At 43.3% G+C, this 22,426-nt stretch overlaps 1 protein-coding gene across 4 annotated transcripts in view; it reads right to left on the bottom strand.

Moving 5' to 3' along the window:
• Positions 1-22,426, bottom strand: part of RXRA (retinoid X receptor alpha) — a 268,926-nt gene that overhangs the window by 64,655 nt on the left and 181,845 nt on the right. For 3 of the 4 annotated variants that reach the window (XM_040324086.1, XM_040324087.1, XM_040324088.1), the window contains exons 2-3: positions 17,735-17,988; positions 8,247-8,394 (exon numbers count right to left, since the gene is read on the bottom strand). In XM_040324086.1, coding sequence (XP_040180020.1) covers positions 8,247-8,394; positions 17,735-17,988 — 402 coding nt within the window. Of the gene's footprint in view, positions 1-8,246; positions 8,395-12,792; positions 14,724-17,734; positions 17,989-22,426 lie in introns of those variants that run through there. The other variant, XM_040324090.1, reaches the window with a different exon arrangement.

Raw genomic sequence — 22,426 nt, 5'->3', positions numbered from 1 at the left:
GAGCATACTACATCTTCTATTGCAGGAAACTGGTGGTTAGAGACCTGACAGGATCTAATTCCCAACAAAACTGCCGTCATTCTGAAGACAGATAACCATCATAGGATCAATTTGAAAGATTTTTTTTCCAGGTGTGTCTCTTCTATCCTTTAGTTTAGCTCTACAACTTTCAGCTGCTGCATAAAAGCAGTTGGTTGCTATGGTTAACATGGCTATTTTCACTCTTTGCTCTTCAATGTGGAAGCCAGTAAATGAAGCTGTTAAGGTATTGACCAGCAAGAAAACAATAAAAGACACCCTGGAAGAGTAATGCCAATCAAGGAGCTTATTACAGCGAATGTGCGAGGCGCCCGAAATACAAAATCAATGTAAGGCTTACAATAAAATCCAATTGCTACAAATTTAATTTGCATCCTTGCAGTAATTACACAATAAATCCTGCTAATGTTTACTGATAGTTCATCTCTCTGTTATGTCAGAGGGCTTATTTCTACTGATAGAGATGGCAATACTGGGCATACAATGGATGTGTATATTGTAGCTCTCTGCTGGCCTAAGAAATGACATTGGTAATAATAAAAAAACAGTGACCCTACACCTCATTTGTGGGATCATTCGGTGCTGTCCTGTTCTGCTGCATGGCTTCAGCTTAAAAAAAAAATAAGAGTAGCTGCACTCTCTTGGTTAAACATACTGTTTTGCAAATAGATTGTGCTTTTACTGCTTCTCGCTCAGTACAAGGTCCTCAGTCGGCAATTACTGAATACACTCCAATATGTAGCTTAGCCTGTAAAAGCCACTCATACATCCCCAGTGCAGCAGACTTTTAGCTTTCATTGATTTTATTTCAGCAGAGGTTCAATATGCATGATCATTTTACTGCTTAATATAAACATATATACTAAAGGAAGCATCTACAAATATTTGTAGATCCATAATAAGATATAGCAGCAAGCATGTAAAAATACCAAAAAATCAATAAAGCTCTGGGCCCGGGTGGCTTTGTTGGAGAGTACTACAAACAATTTAAACATGTTCTGGTTGAGCACATTACCCTCCTCTTCAATGCTGCTGCTTTCTCTGTCCCCTTTCCTGAGGAAATTCTAAATGCCTTGATTATCACACTATGAAACCAGGGAAAGAGCCCACCTCACCCCAAAACTTTCATCCTATCTCCCTGCTCAACCATGACACAAAGTCGTATGCCAAAATAATTGCAAATAGATTGATTGACCTACTTCCACTTCTTATTCATTCCGACCAATCTGGGTTTAAGAAGGGACGCGAAACCTTAGATAACAGTTGGATGGAAACAGACAGGATGTCCGTTTACATCCGGCCACCCATAGAGAAAAGCAGACTGTGTCCATGTCCACTCTGCATAAGCGGAGCGGAGACACAGACCTGTCATCCGCCTGCTCAGTGGGGATCAGCGGACAGATTCCCCGATATGCAGGTGGCACGGTCCACCCATCTGAAAGGGGCCTAACAGTGAATGTGCTCCCCAGTCAGATAAATCAAAGTTATTGTACTGTGCAGTCACAAATGTTTGTTTAAACAAGTATGTGTGGTTTAGAATTGTATGAAAGGATAATGCAAACAAAAGTTTGTGTAAATATAGAAGTATATTTTATATGCATAATTTGAGTGATGAGCATATTCTAGTATCTTTCAATACTTCCAGTTTACCCTCCATAACCCCATGGGCCACATTAACTTGGTGTACAAATAAACAAAATAATAAACATCCAATATACTTATACATTTAAACAAACTTTTGTTTACATTATTCTTTTGTTGGTTCCATTAAGAGATACACTCTATTACCAAAAGTATTGTGACGCCTGCCTTTACACGCACATGAACTTTAATGTCATCCCAGTCTTAGTCTGTAGGGTTCAATATTGAGTTGGCCCACCCTTTGCAGCTATAACAGCTTCAACTCTTCTGGGAAGGCCATCCACAAGATTTAGGAGTGTGTCTATGGGAATGTTTGACCATTCTTCCAGAAGCCCATCCCCCAAACAATTTCCACAAACTTGGGAGCATGAAATTGTCCAAAATGTCTTGGTATTCTGATGCCTTAAGAGTTCCTTTCACTGGAACGAAGGGGCCAAGGCCAACACCTGAAAAACAACCCCACACCAAAATGTGCTTCAGGAATAAAAGGCCAAACATTCCCATAGACACACTCCTAAACCTTGTGGACAGCCTTCCCAAAAGAGTTGAAGCTGTTATAGCTGCAAAGGGTGGGCCAACTCAATATTGAACCCTACAGACTAAGACTGGGATGCCATCAGTTCATTGCGTGTAAAGGCAGGTGTCAGAATACTTTTGGTAATATAGGGGCAGATCCTTGTACAGCGGCGCATTTATGCGCCGGGCGTAGCGTATCTAAGATACACTACGCCGCCGTAACTTAATTTTTTTATTTCAAATCCTGAAAGAAACCGCGCCGTAAGTTACGGCGGCGTAGTGTATCTTTGCCGGCGTAATGGCTCCCAATTCAAATGGATGTAATGGGGGCGTGTTTTATGTAAATACGTCGTGACCCGACGTAAACAAAGTTTTTTTTTAACTGCGCATGCGCCGTCCGTGGGGGTATCCCAGTGCGCATGCTCGAAATTAACCCGGAACAAGCCAATGCTTCTGACGGTGACGTCATTCTACGCAAATCCCTATTCGCGAACGACTTACACAAACAACGTAAAAATTTCAACATTCTACGCGGGAACGACGGCCATACTTAACATTTAGTACGCCTCATAACAGCAGCTTCACATATACGCCGGAAAAAGCCAAACGAAAACAAAGTAAAAAATGCGCCGGACGTACGTTCGTGGATCGCCGTAAATAGCTAATTTGCATACTCAACACGGATTTCGACGGAAACGCCACCTAGCGGCCGCCGAAAAATTGCATCTAAGATCCAACGGCGTACTAAGACGTACGCCTGTCGGATCGATCCCAGATGCCGTCGTATCTTGTCAGAGATACGCCGGCGTAATGCTTTTGTGGATCTGCCCCATAGTGTACAAAATATTTTTTTTTAACCACTTCCCGCCCGCAGTACTCCATACGACGTCCTTGAATTTCAGGGGGGATATCTGAATGATGTCTGAAGCTACAGGCATCATTCAGATATCATTATTTTCAGGCAGCGATTCTGTGCACAGCAAGAATGATCATATCGGCAGTTCCACCGCTTAATCGTTCTTACAGGCGACGGTAGGGGACCTCCCGCCACTATCCGGTGCTTCTCAGGGCTCTCCCGTGCCATCGGGGACCTGGAGAAAGAATCGGCCGGCGCCAGATGACGTCGCACCTGGGCCCCAGATCTGTGATTTTTTTTTTTTTGGAATCTCATGCTTTACAGCCTGGAGGAGAGATGTGGGGACTTACGGACGCCGCATCTCTGCATAAAGAGGACCTGTCACGATGGATTCCCATTACATGGGATGTTCACATTCCTTGTAATAAGAATAAAAGTGATAAAAAAAAAAAGTGTAAAATATATATATATATATATATATTTAAAAACGCCCCTGTCCCCGGTAGTTCGCGCTCAGAAGCAAACACACACACGCAAGTCCCACCCACATATGTAAACGCCGTTCAGACCACACATGTGAGGTATCGGCGTATGTGTGAGCAACAATTCTAGCGCTAGACCTCCTCTGTAACTCTAAATTGGTAACCTATCTAAGGAGATTTTTAAGTAGCAAAGTTTGGCACCATTCCATGAGTGTGCGCAATTTTACAGCATGACATGTTGGATATCTATTTACTCGGCGTAACATCATCTTTCACATTATACAAAAAAATTGGGTTAACTTTATTTTTCTTATTTTTTAATTTATGAAACAGTTTTTTTCCCCCAAAAAAGGCTTTGAAAAATGATTGCGCAAATACTGTGCGAGATAAAAAGTTGCAATGACCGCCATTTTATTCCCTAGGGTGTCTGCTAATATATATATATATATATATATATATATATATATATATATATATATATATATATATATATATATATATGATGTTTGGGGGTTCTGAGTAATTCTCTAGCAAAAAAATAATGATTTTTACATGTAGGGGAGAAGTGCCAGAATAGGCCCGGTATAGAAGTGGTTAAATAGGAATGACATATTTTAGAACTGCCATAGTCTTTCAAAATAAATACATTTGTGGCGTCAATGCTGGCACAAACAAATGCATTGACAAATGATTTGTTGATTTCATTCAACTGTTTTTACAGCATGCAGAAAGATAATTACTCAAATTAAGATTTATTGAAATCCAATGTACTTTTGATGAAAACTGGGCATGGCAGGCTGAAAGAAAACATTTCCAACAAAAAAATTCTAATCAATAGAAAAAACATATTGTGGCAGAATAGATGTGTATTGCCACCTTGGGATGGAGAACAATGATAAGCGAGTACTTGGCGCTGTATAATAAGACTGACTTGCTGACGTTGGCACACAGTGGGAATCCGCCACATGCTACATAGTGAATCAACTATAAATACTATTATAGAGAGGAACTAAAGCAGACATATTTGAAGACTAGCCTGATTACGAACCATGGCTCCCTCCACAGATACAGTGAAATAGTGAGTGTAGCAACCCAGGGACGGGAAGTGTGTTATAACCAGGATTACCAGGTGAAAAAAAAAAAACTTTGAAAAGAAAACAAATATATCCCCCACATCTAACAACTGGTAAGCTTCAACCTAGCAAATGTTTGTTTCAGGCTTAAAGCAGTATTAAACCCAAAATTAAAAATGTATTATATTGCAGCTTACCAATCATATATGTGGTGGCTGCATCAGTTTTCTTTTGTTTGGCTTTCCCCCCCTTTGTTTTCACCTGGTGATCTGGCCAGTAACACACCTCCTGTATTAGTGAGACATAACTCTGGATGAAAGAGCACAGGAAGCGCAGCAGACAGCAGCATTGTCAGTCTGGCAGAGGATAGTGTTAGCAGGTTTAGATACACTAACACAGTGAAGCCAAACGCCAGCTCATACTTCACAATAAATCACAGCAAGCAGTTTTTTTTTTCCTTTTGGGAAAAAGGTTTTAAATTATTTCAATCACTCTTGCAAGTGTTAAGTGGTTTGTCTCATCAATTTAAACTGATACATTCCGCTGGAGAACTTGTGGTTTTGAAAAACAACAGACTTGCTGACTGGATCACAAGATGAAAATAGAAGAAAGCCTAAAAAAAGGAAACTAATAAAGCCATCAAATCTAAGTAATCCACAATATAATGTTTGCTTTTGGGTTGAATACCACTTTAAACATGCTTTAATATTCTTTAATTGATGTGAATTGAGGTGTTAATTTTAGTGCTTTGAGAGTAAGCAGCGTTATTGCGATTAGCTAACAAGCTAAAATAGAGACCTGCAACCATCATCTTTTCTCTTTTCTATTATTGTAAACTCTTCCTCACTTTGCCCGACCACCGACCCAACTGTTTCACTTTCCAGCCCTCAAAGAAGTTCGCTGAGGGTCACATCTGCTTCCTGACGAGCTGAAGGAATTCACAACAATAGACACTCAAGCTCCATCTTCCTTACCGCACGCCAGACATGCCGGAGACAGACATTTGGGAAGAAAAAAACGTTCCTGGCCTTCTCGGTGTGCCCTGTGCTGCAACTCCCACAGCAGCACACGACAGCCTTTCAAGAGGTCATCAAAAGAGAAGCAGATGAAACAGCCTGAAGTACAACGCTGATCAGACCCTCACAGGGAGCCCAGATAATGCAATCGTTTAAAGCAGGGGTCAACAACCCTGTCCTCAGGGCCCACAACAGGCCAGGTTTTCTGTATTCCCTTGGGGAGATGCAGACTACAATACTGCAATAACTGAGCAGCAAATGATATCACCTGTGATGCATTTCAGTTATCTTGCAAACCTGGCCTGTTAGTGGGCCCTGAGGACAGGGTTGATGACCACTGGTTTACGCCCAGGTTCACACTGGGTACAATTTGCTTCGATTTCACATGTGAAATCGCATCTCAAATCGACGGCATTTGCCGGCAATTGTCGGCAATGACACCGTCCTAATCGGTGCGACGCAGCATCTGCGGCGCTGCACCGATTTAAAAAAGTAGTTCCTGTACTACTTTTTGCGATTTCGGGCCGCGATTTACATTGACATCTGTGCAGAAACCTGCACAGATGTCTCTTAAATCGCGGCCGAAATCGGGACTGCCAGCGGGAGAGAAGCCGTGCGAGTTCAGCTACAGGCTTCACTCCCGCAGCACAGTGTGAACCAGGGCTAAAGCATAGATCGGTCAGATTTTGCTACAGCACAGATGACTGTGCGGAGAGGCCTCACAAAGTGAGACATGACTGAAAACAGCATGCTGCACTGACAGTTTCTATGGTATGAGGAAAAACAATGTCTGCATTGTTGGGAATCACACAGAACAATACAGATGTCCCTTGTTGCATGGCACTGCATTTAAAGCACACCATGCCTTTCAGACATGGTGGTCATTTCTATTATCATTGCATTAGTTATAAATATTGGTTCCCCCATCATCCTATAGCCCATGGGTTCCCCATCATCCTATAGCCCATGGGCTCTCCATCATAGACCATGGCCCGGATTCACGTAGAATGGCGTATCTTTGTGCGGGCGCAACGTATCCTATTTACGTTACGCCACCGCAACTTTTACAGGCAAGTGCCGTATTCTCAAACGAAAGTTGCGGCGGCGTAGCGTAAATAGGCCGGTGTAAGCCCGCCTAATTCAAATGTGGTAGATGTGGGCGTGTGTTATGTACATTTTATGTGGCCCCACGTAAATGACGCTTTTTACGAACGGCGCATGCGCCGTCCGTGAAAGTATCCCAGTGCGCATGCTCCAAATTAACCCGCAAGAAGCCAATGCTTTCGACGTGAACGTAATTAATGACGCCCAGCCCTATTCGCGAACGACTTACGCAAACAACGTAAAATTTTCTAAATTCGACACGGGAACGACGTCCATACTTAACATTGGTACGCCGCATCTACGCCTCATATAGCAGGGGTAACTTTACGCCGGGAAAAGCCTAGCGTAAACGGCGTATCTGTACTGCTTCGGCCGGGCGTGCGTTCGTGAATTCGCATATCTAGCTGATTTACATATTTCTAGGCGTAAATCAGCGTACACGCCCCTTGCGGCCACCGTAAATATGCAGTTAAGATCCGACGGCGTAAGAGACTTACGCCGGTCGGATCTAATACAAATCTATGCGTAACTGATTCTAAGAATCAGGCGCATAGATACGACGGCTCAGACTCAGAGTTACGACGGCGTATCTGGAGATACGCCGGCGTAACTCATTTGAGAGTCCGGGCCCATGTGTTCATCATAGACCATGTGTTCTTCATCACAGACCATGGGTTCTCCATCACAGACCATGGGTTCTCCATCACAGACCATGGGTTCTCCATCACAGACCATGGGTTCTCCATCACAGACCATGGGTTCTCCATCATTCTATAGACCAGCGATTGTGAACCTTGGTCCCCCAGATGTTTTGGATCTGGGGTGCCAAGGTTAGCCATCACTGCTATAGACCATGGGTTCTCCAGCATCCTATAGACCATGGGCTCTCCATCCCCCTATACACCATGAGTTATCCACTATCCTATAGACCAGGGGTCTGCAAACTATGGCCCTCCAGTTGTTCGGGAATTACAATTTCCATTATGCCTAGTCATTCTGTGAATATCAGAGTTTTACAATGCATCATGGGACATGTAGTTCCACAACAGCTGGAGGGACGTTATTTGAAGATCCATGCTATAGACCATGGGTTCTCCAACATCAGATAGATCAGTGGTCATCAACCATGTCCTCAGGGCCCACTAACAGGCCAGGTTTTATGTATTACCTTGGGGAGATGCAGAGTAGAATACTGCAATCACTGAGCAGCAAATGATATCACCTGTGATGTATTTCAGTTATCTTGCAAACCTGGCCTGTTAGTGGACCCTGAGGACAGGGTTAATGACCACTTCTATAGACCATGGGTTCTCCAACATCCTATAGACCATGGGTTCTCCAACATCCTACAGCCCAATGGTTCTCCACTATCCTACAGCCTATGGGAGCTTTATGCTCATATAGCCCATTTGTTCATTATCATGATACAGTGCATGGTTTCTCAATCATCCTATAGCCCTCAGGTTCTCCATTAACATTAAGGCGATTGTATGCAAAGAGAAGATGAGGAGGGACTTACCTGATGATCTGTCCCCACAGATGGCGCAGATATGTTTAGTGAAGGCTGCCATGGGGCCGGAGGCATGTGCTGGCACTTTCAGGATGCCGTTGATTCCTGGAGGGGGTTTGATGTCCTCGGAGCCCATCGAGTTCATGGGGGAATGAAGCTGAAAAACAAGAAAATTGGTTATCAGTTAGAATTCACAGTTATTGGTTAGTAACAAAATCCAGGTATGGTAGGATTTAGGCAGGTCAAGAAAAGACTCAAACACCTGCAATTAACCTATGTAATGCTTTAGCCTGCTAAGCTTAGTTTTACTACTGGGGGGCAATTCCACTTTGAGAGATACAAAGTTACCATTTGGTGATGCCAACAAGCTACAGGAGAGGAATCATTACTTTTGGGTTCCCAGCTATGCAGAGCCCTTGAACTACTGTATATTGGCTGGGGAATATTACTACCCTATTTCCAAGGCGAGAGATGAGACACCACAATACCTCATCTATATTTGTTTTGCATTCAGGCTCACATTGAGAGTGAGACGTTACCTCCTAAGTGTCTATTTGTTTCAGTTAAAATATATTAGCAGTTTTTGACTTTCTGTCTCCTGAAGAATATGTCTGTTGCTATTCAGGAGGCTATCCTTACTCACCAGTTGTCCCTTGCACACAGTTCTCTGTTCCAGTAGGTTTTTATACCAGAACAGTTGTGCTCATGATTTGACTATCTCTTTAGTTTACAGTATGTTCCCAGAGCCCCCATCCTGGGAAACCACTACCTTCGTGGCCTTTAACATCAACACTGGACCATCAATATGCTGGACCTAGATGACTGACTCTCTTCTTGAAGGTAATTTTACAAGTGCCTACCTGTTGAGACTAGGCCCTCTCTTAATGAACCCAGAAGCTTATGCAACTGTATATCCCTTTTGTGTGTATATATCACATCCCTCTTGTGCTAAGGCATTGTCCTAAACTACATATCTATTGGATCAGGATTATTCAAACGCTAAATACAGTATTCCGGGTAACAATCCAGACAGATCTATATGTGGGACCAATAATGCCAACTGCATGTTGATATATTTTAATGCTGCATCATTGAAAGGCTTATAACCTACAAATGTACATTGTTTTTTGTGAAGGAAGTATGTTCTTTTGGTTTTCCATAACCATTTTACCGGATTAAAAAACAAATTACAATCTCATCCATCTGCCATCTTTTTTAAAACATGATAATTCAACTGTCAGTACAATTTGGCTGAGTGAGTCCCAAGACAAGAGAAAGCAATATAAAAACAAAGAGGTAAAAATAGAACATTTCCATTATTAAAACATTATATAAAATATATAGCCATTTATTTTTAGTCTTGGCAAAGGTGAAGAATGGTTAAAATCCTGATTAGTTTGTTTATTAATATTGTAAGTTCTAACTAACAGGGCCCTGAGATTCCTGCTGTGTTAAAGTGTATTGCATTTGTACTGTACCCTCAAGTTATAAAGCGCTGCATAAACTGTCGGCGCTTAATAAATCCAGCATAATAATTTATTTATTTTTGAGGTCTATGCTCCATTGGGAAGATCCCCCATTTCCTGGGGAATCTGGACGACAGAAAGAGAAGGGAGAATTTTGCCTCTTATGGAAGATTCCCTCTTATATCTTGTTACATCAGTACAATTTTGGTTCTCCCATCACTTTTTGTATGGTCAGCAGGACAAATTGAGATAATGAATCTACCCAGCAGGAACACAAATCACAATAAAAACTTGATAAGGGCTCTAAGCTTTCCCCCACTCTATCCATCATAGGATAGGCCAGAGATGTCAGTCATCAATAAAATACGTCTGTCCTCAACTACCACACTGCTTCCATTGCCTGGAGGCTTTCATTTACCTGTAAAAACACACTTAGTGAGTAGGCTGGTGCAGTGCAGGGTGTAGAGCTCCTGGGTTTAATAAGTGGACTGCACTGGATATTTTCCATTGTTGAGGGATCTGCGAGCATTTCAACTTTAACACCCGTTGAAGAGAAACAATAGAGGAGAATTAGCAGAGAGAACCCAGCGTGTAACGCAAACTCTTCACCTAATCTGCCTGACTAAGAGACCAGCAGGCAAAGCGGCAACATCAAATGGCCAGATGGAGCAAGAAACCAATGGAAGCCAAACAGATAAATGGCTTTACACGATGACGGACCCGAACTGGAGCAAATGTGTTTTATTTGACAAAGGCTAAAAAAAACACAGATTGTGCCAGGGACTGGAAACCAGAGAGAGAGACAGACAGACAGACAGACCGACAGGATTGGGTGGATATCTGACAAGCTGGATAGAAACGAGACTGACAGAAAACAAAAAATCTACCCCAACTATACTATTTAAAAGAAAGAAATCAGTTATAAAATTAATTAAATTACAAATGTATCCAACAACTGCAAAACAAAATAATGAATGTGCATTAATCAAGTTGTCATTTATGTTTTCCCGCCATTTATCTTAGGTTCACACATATGCTGTGCAGGAAATGCAGTGATCGCTGCTGCAGGTTGTGGTGCGGCTCCAAAAAAAAAAAAAAAGCAGTGGTCAGTTCCTGTGCGATTCACATGCAGGTTATAGTGTGAACCGGGGCAGGAAACATCGGATGAGAAAATATGGAGCCTGTCATTGCTGAACTCTGCTTTTGAAAATGCTAGTTACCTGGCTGTTGATCCAATGGCTTCAACACATTCAGTCACTGACCCAAAACAAGAACACAGGTCAGAAGTTCTGAGTTTCCTCTGACTTCAAGGGCTGCATGCTTATTTTGGGTCAGAAACAGCCAGAAACCTAGTATTTTCCAGACAAAGGACAGAAATGGCAGACCACAAATCTCTCTCATAATCAGGTTATTTTAAAAAGGCTGAGCCAAAAGAGAACTAAACGCTGTCAGGGTCATAACTCTATATCTCTGTTGTTTTTATTAATTTATTGGGGGGGGGGGGGCAGTAAGGCTGGTGTGGCCAGAGCAAGAACGTACTCTTAAAAATCAAGTAAAGGCAACTGAAATTGCCATCACTATACCAGATTTGTTTGTGCTTCCTGGTGAAACAAGCTCTAGATTGTTCAAGGCCTAGATTTTGTGGCACCCCACAGACCACCAAAAAAAAATATTTACAGCTCGCAAAAACACAGTCAATAAAACACAACACAAATGACATCACAGCAAGAACCCCAACAGTAACAGGGATATTTCCAAGGACGCCCCATGCTGAACTGGTTGAAAAAAATACATAACAGCTTTAGTGGGGACGATAACCCAAAAAAGCTCTGAAACAGTCTATAAAATTCTATTCATTTGCAGATATTCCATATACCGGTATATACGGTATGTAAATGTTGTCAATGTTACCTAATAATCCTATGTACATGTTTTAATATTTTATTAAACACTGTTTCTATACGTATTGGCAGACTATGCTTCCCAGAGTGGTTGATGGCCCATTCTCACCCATGTGTTTAACGCACATCATGCATGTACACAGGTTAGTCAATGTTTTAAATGGTGCTATGTCACACCCCTGCAATGCGTTGCCGATTGTTGCAATAATGCACATTATAAGGGCAACTGATGACAGGTCATTAAAAAGCATGATTGTTCTTAACTCACATATAAACGCATGAACAATTTGCACATAAAAAGGTGTAAATCTAGCCTTAGTCTATGGCTACATTCAGGGTAATTGAGGTGGAAAGCATGCTATGTTGCACCTTGCATGAAGGCAGCCAATAAAGAATTGGCTGGCAATGACCCAAAAATCTGACCTTCCTTTTTTTTTTATAGGACAACACAATGCAGGACATGTGTACCATGGTGCCCTGCAGTGAGGCCGAGTTGCCTAACACTATAGTGTGCTGGAGTTTTAAAATGAATGGCACTACAATTTTTTTTGCAACCGAGGCATCTAATTTTAATGTTTCCAATGAGAATACTGAGAAGTAGTAGTTAAATCTTGCATCAGAAAGGCGATTTACTAGCCAGTGTAGCCCCAGCCATACTGTTCCTCTCTCTTCGTCCAGATTAAATGAAAACAACATCTCAGTAAGTAATCTGACATACGGCTATAGAAAAGCAATCATGAACAAACATGAAAATAAAACACCAAACCGACCACAATCATTTAGCGATACTAGTGTAAGATTGAACAAATGGTAAACTAATAACAGTGACACACAAAAACTTCATATAGAAAATCCACATAAAACTTCTTGGAAAGTTACGTGTCTTGCAGTGTGTGTGATATTGCAAGGGGTGATGTTAATGTACAATTTGTACAATGGGGAAATCGGGGACAATGTCAGGGAACATTTTAATTAACCTGAAAGTGTCTCTAAAAACATGGCACTACCTGCATAAAGTTTGTATGTTCTCCGTGTCTGCGTGGGTTTCCTGCCGCATACCATAGACATGCTGGTGGGTTAATTAGCTCCTGGCTAAATCTAAATATATATGTAAAGCGCTACATATTTGTAATGAATGAATAAAAAAATAATAAAAAAACAAGACAGCAGGAGCAAGAACTGTATTACCATCACATGTTCGGAGAGGGCGCCGCAGTACATCCTCTTGTCAGGGTGAGAGGGGTTGCTCCACCAGATTCTTTTACATCTTATTTAGGTTGTTGGCTGCTTTCTTCCATTCTCCTGTCTAATTTCTTCCCAGTAAAATGTATAACTAAAAAAGTCAACGACAAGCTTATACCAAGCTTTCTGACACTTGGGAGAAAAGACAGGTCACTGCTCACCTGAGGGTTAATGTTCCCTTATGTCATGCAGTGCCCTCCAGGGTCACCACCAGACCGCCTCAGAAAAGTAAACACTTTTTTCCTCACAAAGTGACTGAGCATATGAAATGGAAAAAAGACCTAAACCTGCAGCTCTATCCGGCTTTGGCACAAAGGACAGCGAGTAACCTACTTCATTTCATTCAGATGAAGACAAGAGGATTCTCCATTAAACTCTTTTACATCCCTGTTCACTGCCTCTGTGGCATCTCTGGCCAGCCTCAGGTGTCCGTCACAACTAATGCTCTCCAGGCACATATGGCCAAGCATGACAGGGGTGAACGGTCTTATTGGCTTGGTCTTTTTAATCACTTAAGTCCGTCTATGAGAAAAAGACAGTCTGGCAACGCTAAGCATCCATTGAGATATAAAAATACAATTCTCAGAGTACTACACCAACTAAAATGGTCACCCAAAATACAATTGACATTTGTAAAATGCCCCGACAGTTTCTTACATCTGAGACTCTATTGGTGAGAATTACAGGATCAGCATTTCTGATGTGGCCATCATGAGGTGTTCCCACCATCCCTGATGGATTGTTATGCTTTTCTATATTAGGAAGAATGTAACAGAACAGTACACCCACTTTGCAGGAAATGGAGTGGTCAGGCAGTATAGCCTAAAGATCTCAGCAATCACATTCTCCCCCAAAAAAGAGCAGCATGTGACTTCTCAACCTAGAGATCACTTTTTGATGAAGAAATTATCAAAACGACCATAAACAGCACTCTACCAGTCTAATATTCAGAGAAACAGACCAGTGTCCTTTACGACTAGTGAGATGAGGGGACGCCCTCTGTAGTTGGGCTACTCCAAATGCTAGAACCCAACAGGTGAAGGGTACTTCTAAGCAGCCATTCCTAACCTTTTTAACATGGAGGAACCCTTAAAATAACTTTCTGATCTCAGGGAATCCATAATTATTACTATATCTACAGTTCCTGGTATGATCACATGAAAGGATGCCAAATATATCTGTGGTAACTGGGAAGAATCCCAACTTACATATAGCTAAAAAGGTCAATGCTGTTAGTGGTTACTTCTCTAAGAGGCAGTAATTGCTCAAGGAACCCAAAGCAACCTCTGAAGGAACAGTCCCATGAACCCTGGTTGAGAAAGGCTGCTCTAAAAGGTTCCTATAGAGAACTTTCCCTATCTGGCTGTAAGCTTTGTATGTCTGTGTATGTTTGCAATATGTGAAAACATCTAATCTCAGAAAGCAAAATGATTGTGTAGGACGGATGTATCCAGGCAAATGGTTTGATTTCGAAATAAGATGGCATTTAGTTGCTCTCTCCTGCACAGGCTATGGTATGGACATTGCTTGCTGCGAGCACACTTACACATGCAGCAATCTTCATAAAAAAATAATGTTCTGTTGTTGGACCATGCATGTACAGCCAGCCAAAATTTAGGATCTGGCAGCACCTGGATAAAGTGTATTGCTACGGATGCTGTGGTGTAAGTCTTTGCTCCATGGCTGCCATATACGTTTTGTGCTAATCAATGTACCAGAAAAGATAAATCTATTATTTACAACTTATTGTTGGCATCTGAGTGGCCTGGCAGAGCGCTGAAGAATTATTACGCTTCTGAGCGGCAGCTATACGGTGCCAGCATCTGGACGGAGAGCAGCAGGTGCAGATCAGCTGGTGTCTCCCTGTTGCTTAATATAGCGTAATCTCTTTACCTCCGGGGGGGGGGGGGGGGGGGGGAAGAAGGGGATTTAGTCATTTAGATAATCTTTCCGCCGGATCCCTCTCCTCTCTAAGCAGAGGGGCAGTCGGCAAGTCCATTAACCCCATCGCTTGCCAGTTAAGGTGTTTGCTAAGAGTTCATCAAAGAGTACCTGTCATTAATAGTTCCATGAAGAAGCCATTCTGTTCACTTCTAACCTATCAATTCAGGAGGGATAAACAATTTTCACTGTCTTGTTGTTAGACCCTGGCAGACTGGTACATTCTCTCAAGTACTTACATAACACAAGAAAAGTCTGACAGCAGCCATACCTGAATTTCCCACACACTTACCATGGGAGGCATTTACAAAGAGCTGAGGTGTAAAAGACAAGGTCCATTTCAAACATCACTGCTTTACTTATATGTGCTTCAGTATTAGGAAAATAATATTATCCCCCACAGTGTTATTTAGTAAAAACTATTATATATTAATAAAATACCATTTACCCTTTTTGGCAGACATGAGGAGAAACCTTTTGTGTTTTACTTATATGATGTGAAGGACATTGGCTAGCAGTAGAAGCATTTCTGTTCTGTAACTGTTCCCATAGTTACTGTAGTGTAATGACGGTGAAGCCAGAAACGTTGTCTGTCATTTAATTTTCATCTTTTCTAGAGACACTATGGGAAGACCACACGTGTCTACCTTGTTCAATGTCTTAATTAGAGGGTGCAGCATCAGGAAGTCACCACCATGGCAAGAAAGAGGATATCAGGTAGAACCAGACAGAAGAATACAGATGCTTGTTATTTGGTTGTCATGCAATACTCCCACAAGCCAGTTCAGGATGAGGGATGAGATTCAGTTTGCCAGACACAGCATGCAGAAAAGCTTTCTAGTGCTCAACAAATTTTAAAGTCAAAGCCCAGCTTAGGCAGAAAATACACTTCCTAGCATGGGTAATAAAGTATTTCTGGCCAACATATCTGTGGTGCTGCATTGCATAGGCACTGGTTCTCTTTCAGGTTGGATGATGCATAGCCTGTATGTGACTTATAAACTTAGTTGAACAACAAACTGAAATCTTTTAGGTGAAGTAAAAATAAAATAATATGGTGCACACCATTAACCCAATACTTTGTTGAAGCACCTTTTGATTTTATTACAGCTTCAATCTTTGTGGGTACAAGTCCATCAGCATGGCATATCTTGACTTGGCAATATTTGCCCACTCTTCTTTGCAAAAACACTCCAAATCTTTCAGATTGTGAGGGCATCTACTGTGCACAGCCCTCTTCAGATCACCCTACAGATTTTCAATCAGATTCAGGTCTGGGCTCTTGATGGGCCATTCCAAAACTATAATCTTCTTCTGGTAAAGCCATTCCTTTGTTGATTTGGATGTATGCTTTGGGTCTTTGTCATGCTGAAAGATGAAGTTTCTCTTCATGTTCTTTCTAGCAGAAGCCTGAAGGTTTTGTGTCAATAATGACTGGTATTTGGAACTGTTCATAATCCCCTCTACCTTGACAAAGGCACCTGTTCCAGCCTAAGAAAAACAGCCCCAAAGCATGCTGCTGTCACCACCGTGCTTCACTGTGGGTATGGTGTTATTTTGGTGATGTGCAGTGTTTTTGCGCCAAACAAATCTTTTGCAATTATGGCCAAAAAAGTTCAATCTTGGTTTCATCAGACCATAACAAATTTTCCCACATGCTTTTGGGAGACTGCTTTTGAAAAATTTAGCCGAGGTTGGAAGATTTTCGTCGTAAGAAAAGGCTTCCATTTTGCCACTCTACCCCATAGCCCAGACATATGAAGAAAACGGGAGATATTCCTGCAGCTCCTTTCCTTTCTTATTGCTGTAGGCCTCTTGGCAGCCTCCCTCACCAGTTTTCTTCTCGTCTTTTCATAAATGTTAGAGGGACGTCCAGTTCTTGGTAATATCACTGTTGTGCCGTATATTCTCCACTTGATGATGACGGTCTTCACTGTGTTCTATGTATATCCAATGCCTTGGAAATTCTTTTGTATCCTTCTCCTGACTAATTCCTTTTAACAATTATATCCCTCTGATGCTTTGGAAGCTCTCTGTGGACCATTGCTTTTGCTGTAGGATGCAACTAAGAAAATGTCAGGAAAGACCTACTAGAACATCTGAACTTTATTTGGGGTTAATCAGAGGCACTTTAAATCATGGCAGGTGTATACTTACTGCTATTTAACATGAGTTTGAATACAATTGCTTAATTCTGAACACTGATGCAACCACATTATTTTAATTTTACACCAATACCTCCCCTCCCCCAAAATAATTCAGTTTGTTTTTTAACTGAATTGTACCGTTTATAGGTCACATTAAAAGGTGGAAACAATTCAGGGGTGTGTAAACCATATGCTGATGCACTTCTATTACTTCATCAAGAGCTATAACCAGATTTGTTTTTGACGGTGCTTATTTTTTTAAATCTTTTTACAAATATCATTTTTTTTTTCACTGATTCTGTAGGCTACCATTTTGTTTAATATATGTAGTTGCCCGACTATCCATATACCCCACCCAAATTTGGGCTGTATTGTCATCTTTTTTTATTCTTTTATCTTTTTCTGCTTCCATGTGTTTGGACAATCAGACAGGGTTGAGAGCTCATGAACTGTGCTGTACTTTTCTTTTCTTAGTATTCAACAGTCTCTTGTAACAGCAGGAATCTCTATCATGCCAGTCACTTTTAGCATGCATCTCTGTGTAAAATAAGTCTCTTGAAACATACAACAATCTCTAGCAATGCTGCAGCTTTTTCTTGTAACAGACTCTTTAGAGGACAATCCAAACTGAAGGTAACCCGGTCTGGAAGGTTTTTTTTCCAGTGACTCCAACATCTGTCAATAAATCCCTATTGTCCAAGCTCCTCACAGACTTCCACTAAAATTAAGGCAGTCAGGTACATCTATAATACTGGAAGTATTCCACATGACAACATTAAGTATATTTTTCAGACACTCACCTGAGGATTGCCAGTGCCATACCCAAGGCCAGGGTTGGAGAGGGACATTGATGGGCCCAGAGGTGAGCTGATAACGGAGTACGGCGGGCCCATTCCATTGATAGGTGAACTAAGGGGCGAGTGAAGTTGAGTGGGTGATCCCAGCGACGGGCTGAGCCCAGAGCTGCTTAAGGATGGATGGAGCAGAGGTGCGGTCATAGAACCACGAATACCTGGAGAGTTCAAGGCCGCGGAATTGACCTGGGTGGAGAAATCTGCAAAGTCAAAAGAGAAAACGTAATTAAAAAGACAAAGTGAAAAAAAAAAAAAGAAAAGAAAAACGAACAAGAGAGATTACTATGGTTATCATGTTGTCTTCGTAGTAATGTGCAGCCACTTAAAGGGGTTGTAAAGGTAAAGCACGGGAGCGCGCTCGCAAAAGCTTTCCACCATGCGAGGGAGCTCGCATGAACGTGGAAAGCTTTTGCGAGGAGGAGCAGAGACAGCCGCCGAGGGACCCCAGAAGACACGGATCGGGGCCACTCTGTGCAAAACGAACTGCACAGCAGAGGTAAGTAGAACATGTTTGTTATTTTTAAACAAAAAAAATCTTGCCTTTAGTGTCCCTTTAAATCAGAAGGAACCTATGACATCACCAAAACCGTTCTGATGTATCTAATACAGTGCCTTGAAAAAGTATTCATACCCCTTGAAATGTTTCACATTGTTTCATGTTTTCGTGATAGATTAATACAAAGTGGCACATTGTGAAGTGAAAGGAAAATTATAAATGGTTTTCATTTTTTTTTTTTACAAATAAATATCTGAAAAGTGTGGCATTCATTTGTATTCAGCCCCCTATACTCTGATACACCTAACTAAAATCTAGTGGGACCAATTTCCTTCAGAAGTCATCCAATTAGTAAATAGAGTCCCACCCATGTGTAATTTAATCTCAGTATAAATACAGCTGTCCTGTAGAGCCCTCAGAGGTTTGTTAGAGAACATCAGTGAACTAGTAGCATCATGAAGGCAAAAGAACACAACAGCAGTGGCAAACCAACGGGGGGTGAGGTCCGCCCCGAGTGCCACACATTGAGGGGGGTCAGGCCACGCAGTAAAAATAGGATTTTTTGTACTCACCGTAAAATCCTTTTCTCTGAAGTCCATGGACGGACACAGCTCCTTAAATCTTGACAAGTGGGTTATGTTCCCTGTTTACAGGAGAGGACTAGGCAGAAACATGTTAAATAGTTAAATACATGTTACATTAACAGAGTTGAACAGCCCCGCCCAGGGGGCGGTCCCTCCAGACATAACCCTCCTCACTGCAGCTTGCAGCCTCAGTTCGTAACAAGCAGTACAAACCTAAAAAGGAGGGGTGGGAGCTGTGTCCGTCCATGGACTTCAGAGAAAAGGATTTTACGGTGAGTACAAAAAATCCTATTTTCTCTTATCGTCCATGGACGGACACAGCTCCTTAAATCTTGACAAGTGGGACGTCCCCAAGCAGTGTCAAAAAACGAGGGGTGGGAAATATATCAGTAAAAACAATTTTAACTTCACCCCAAAACAAGCAGAGCTCCTCAACGGAGGAGGTGCAACTTTAAACAGCCGCCGGCAAAAACTAGCGGCTGAAAAAAACATCATAAGATGCACTCACAGCAACCATGTAAATTCTGGAAAAAGCGTGAACGGACGAGCAAATCGCCGCCTCGCACACCTGTGAGACCGACGCATGATGTCGGGAAAAAAAAAAAAAAAAAAAAAACCCAGGAAGCACCAATTGCCCTGGTCGAAAGTGCCGTGACCGGAAAGGGGGGCCCGCCCTTAGGAGCATAGGCCTGTATGACGGCCTGCCCGATCCACCGAGAAATGGTGGTCGACGAGACCGCCAGGCCCTTTTGTGGACCAGACACCGACACAAAAGAGAGTCAGAAGCTCCGAAATGGAGCCGTAGTAGGCTGGTATACCCGCAAAGCGCGTACCACGCCTAAAGTATGAAAGGCCGAAACCTCCTTCGGAAGAAGGGAAGGTCGCGGGCGCACCATCACCTAATCCTTATGGGGGATCAAGCATGACGGCTTGCAAGACAAGACCGCCAACTCAGAAACCCCTCTAACAGAGGTAAAGGCCACTAAAGGGGCCACCTTCTGAGATAGTGTCAAGAGAAAATCTCTCTGATGTTTCCAAAAGGAAGGTTCCTGAAGAACCGAGAGCACCAGAGTCAAAACTCATGGGGGAAGAGATGGGCCAAGAGGGGAAAGTATATGACAAACCCCTTGCACACAAAAAAAGGGGACCCACCAGGGAACGGGCCGCAAAAAGGCCACTAAAAGAACACAGCCAAGGCTGAAATCTGCCCCCAAACGGTGCTTTAAGCAATTTTTAGATCCAATCCAAGCTTTAAAAACAGCAGGACCCTGGACATTGAAAGTACGCCCGTGGACGTCACTCCATCCCTTCGCACCAAGAGAGGTGCGACGGTAGATCCTCCGGAAGAAGACTACGGTGCCCTGTTGAGATGACCGAGTCAGACAGACCCTGGTCACCTAAAGTCTGGCTTCCAATAACCATGTTAAGCAAGTCAGTGACTGTACAACAGGAGGAAGTATGGGACCTTGAGACAGGAACCTCCTGCCCTGGCAATCGCCAGGGTGCCTCCGCTACCAGGCGCCCGATATCAGCGTACCAAGGACGCCGAGAGTAATCTGGAGCGATTAGAATCATCGGGATCTCCTCAGCATCCACTCTGTGGAGCGGCCGAGGAAGCAACTACCATGGAGGAATGGCAAAAAATCACCGATACAGACAACACAGGGCCACCAGCGCGACTGACGCGTCTGTACAAGATCACTAGACCTGGCCACTAACTGACACCCTTGCGGCGGAGACAAGCTGCCAGGAGATCCATGCCATGTGAGGCTCACCTCCTGCAAGGGAGCCGAAACACCCCAAGCACAAAGACCAGTCGCCCTGGTCCAGCATCTGGCGACTCCAGTAGTCTGCCTGCCGGCATACCTGATGGTAGACTGAAGCCACGGCCGTGGCGTTGTCCGGCTGAAACCAGATTGGTCGACCACAAGGAGAAGCATAGCCTGATCGCCTAAAATAGTAGGACAATGAACAGTAGACAGCACCTGGTATTCCCAGGCGGTCTTCCACCAGGCACTAGCCAGGCCCGACCCTGGGTAGCTACCGAGACCAGACACATTCAAGGAGGTGTGGTCATAGGTCCACGCAAGTCCAGCGACTCAGGGCCGACTGGACCCCCCAGTTTTGTGAACCTCCAGGTTCACAACCCGTGAGCTGGCATTCGTCGTAAACACCGACCACTGGAAGGAAGGAACAACTTCCCGGACCGAAGAGTCGGGAATCTCTGTCACCAACTCAGAGAGACTCTGACTAGGTGGCGCACAGGAATCTAATGATTTCAGAGACAAGAGATTTTTACCACCTGGACAGTAGTTCCACTGGAAAACCAGGGTGTGGAACTGGGCATACAGTACCACCTTGAAGGAGGCTACCCACAGACCCTGAACCAGCAGGCGCCCGGAGAGAAGACCGATTGCGTGATGCCAATACCTTCTCCGCAGACTGAAGAGTCTGCAATTTCTCCAGGGGAAGAAGGACCTTTGCCACTGAGGAGTCTGGATCAACACTAGATACTCCAACGCTGAGTCGGAACCTAGCATGCCCATAATTTGAACCCTGGGTCGCACACATGTAGGGCAGGCTTGCTGCCACTGAGCTACACTTTCTGGCCTAAACGTTTAACATCCACCCGAATCTTCGGAGGGTCTGAATGGGAATAACCTATCCACTAGGTCGGAGACAGAAGCTGCTCTCAGAAGAAAGTCGTCAAAGTAGCCAATGAGGCAAAGCCTCGCTGTCCCAACAAAATTCAAATAAGTGCGAGCTCCTAGCTGAAAACCCATGGTGCTGACGCCAGATCAAAAGGGAGGGCCACAGGCTGACAGAGACCCTTCTCTCATCACGAAGCACAGAAAAAAACACTGTGACATGTGCAAAACGGGACATGCATGTATGCGTCCCTGATGTCCGAGGACGTCAGGACATCCCCCGGATGAAGCGCAGCTACCACCGAACAAATGGATTCCATGCGGAACTACCCGACGTTCACAAAGGTATTTAGGGCCTGAGGCCCATAGAAAACCCCAAAACTCTCGTCCTGCAGGAAAGGTAAAATTACCTTGCAGCTTAGCAAATCCCACACTGCCCAAGGCAGACCGACGTGCCGGGAGGGGAAGACACAAGGACAGAACTTTGTTCTGTGGATAGGAGGAAACCCTATCTAGTACTCCGAAGAGACCACCTCGCAGACCCACTAGTCGGAGAGCAGGGAGGTTTCACTGAATTGTGAACCTGCAAGCCGCCCCTCCCACCTAGAGACAGGGAGGGAAGGCTATATACATTGGCAGGATTTGGGTGCCGGCGTGATCGGCTTATGCCCCCAGGGAAAGATTAGTCCCCCAGCTGGGCCTTTGACGGCCTGGGAGGGTTGCCCCTAAATAATACACACACATAGTGTGTATGTATATTATGTAGGTGTATGCACACATGTCTTTGGAGGAAACCGGAGTACCCGGAGGAAACCCACACAGACACAGGGAGCGACAATGCAAGCTCCAGGCAGATTGGCGTCAGTGTGCAGATTTGAACCAATGACTCTTTTGCTGCCAAGTAATGGAG

This window comes from Rana temporaria, chromosome 9 (assembly GCF_905171775.1).
Source record: "Rana temporaria chromosome 9, aRanTem1.1, whole genome shotgun sequence".
Taxonomy (NCBI): domain Eukaryota; kingdom Metazoa; phylum Chordata; class Amphibia; order Anura; family Ranidae; genus Rana; species Rana temporaria.
Note: the sequence above shows the minus strand (reverse complement) of the source record. Positions and strands in the feature narration are given on the sequence as shown.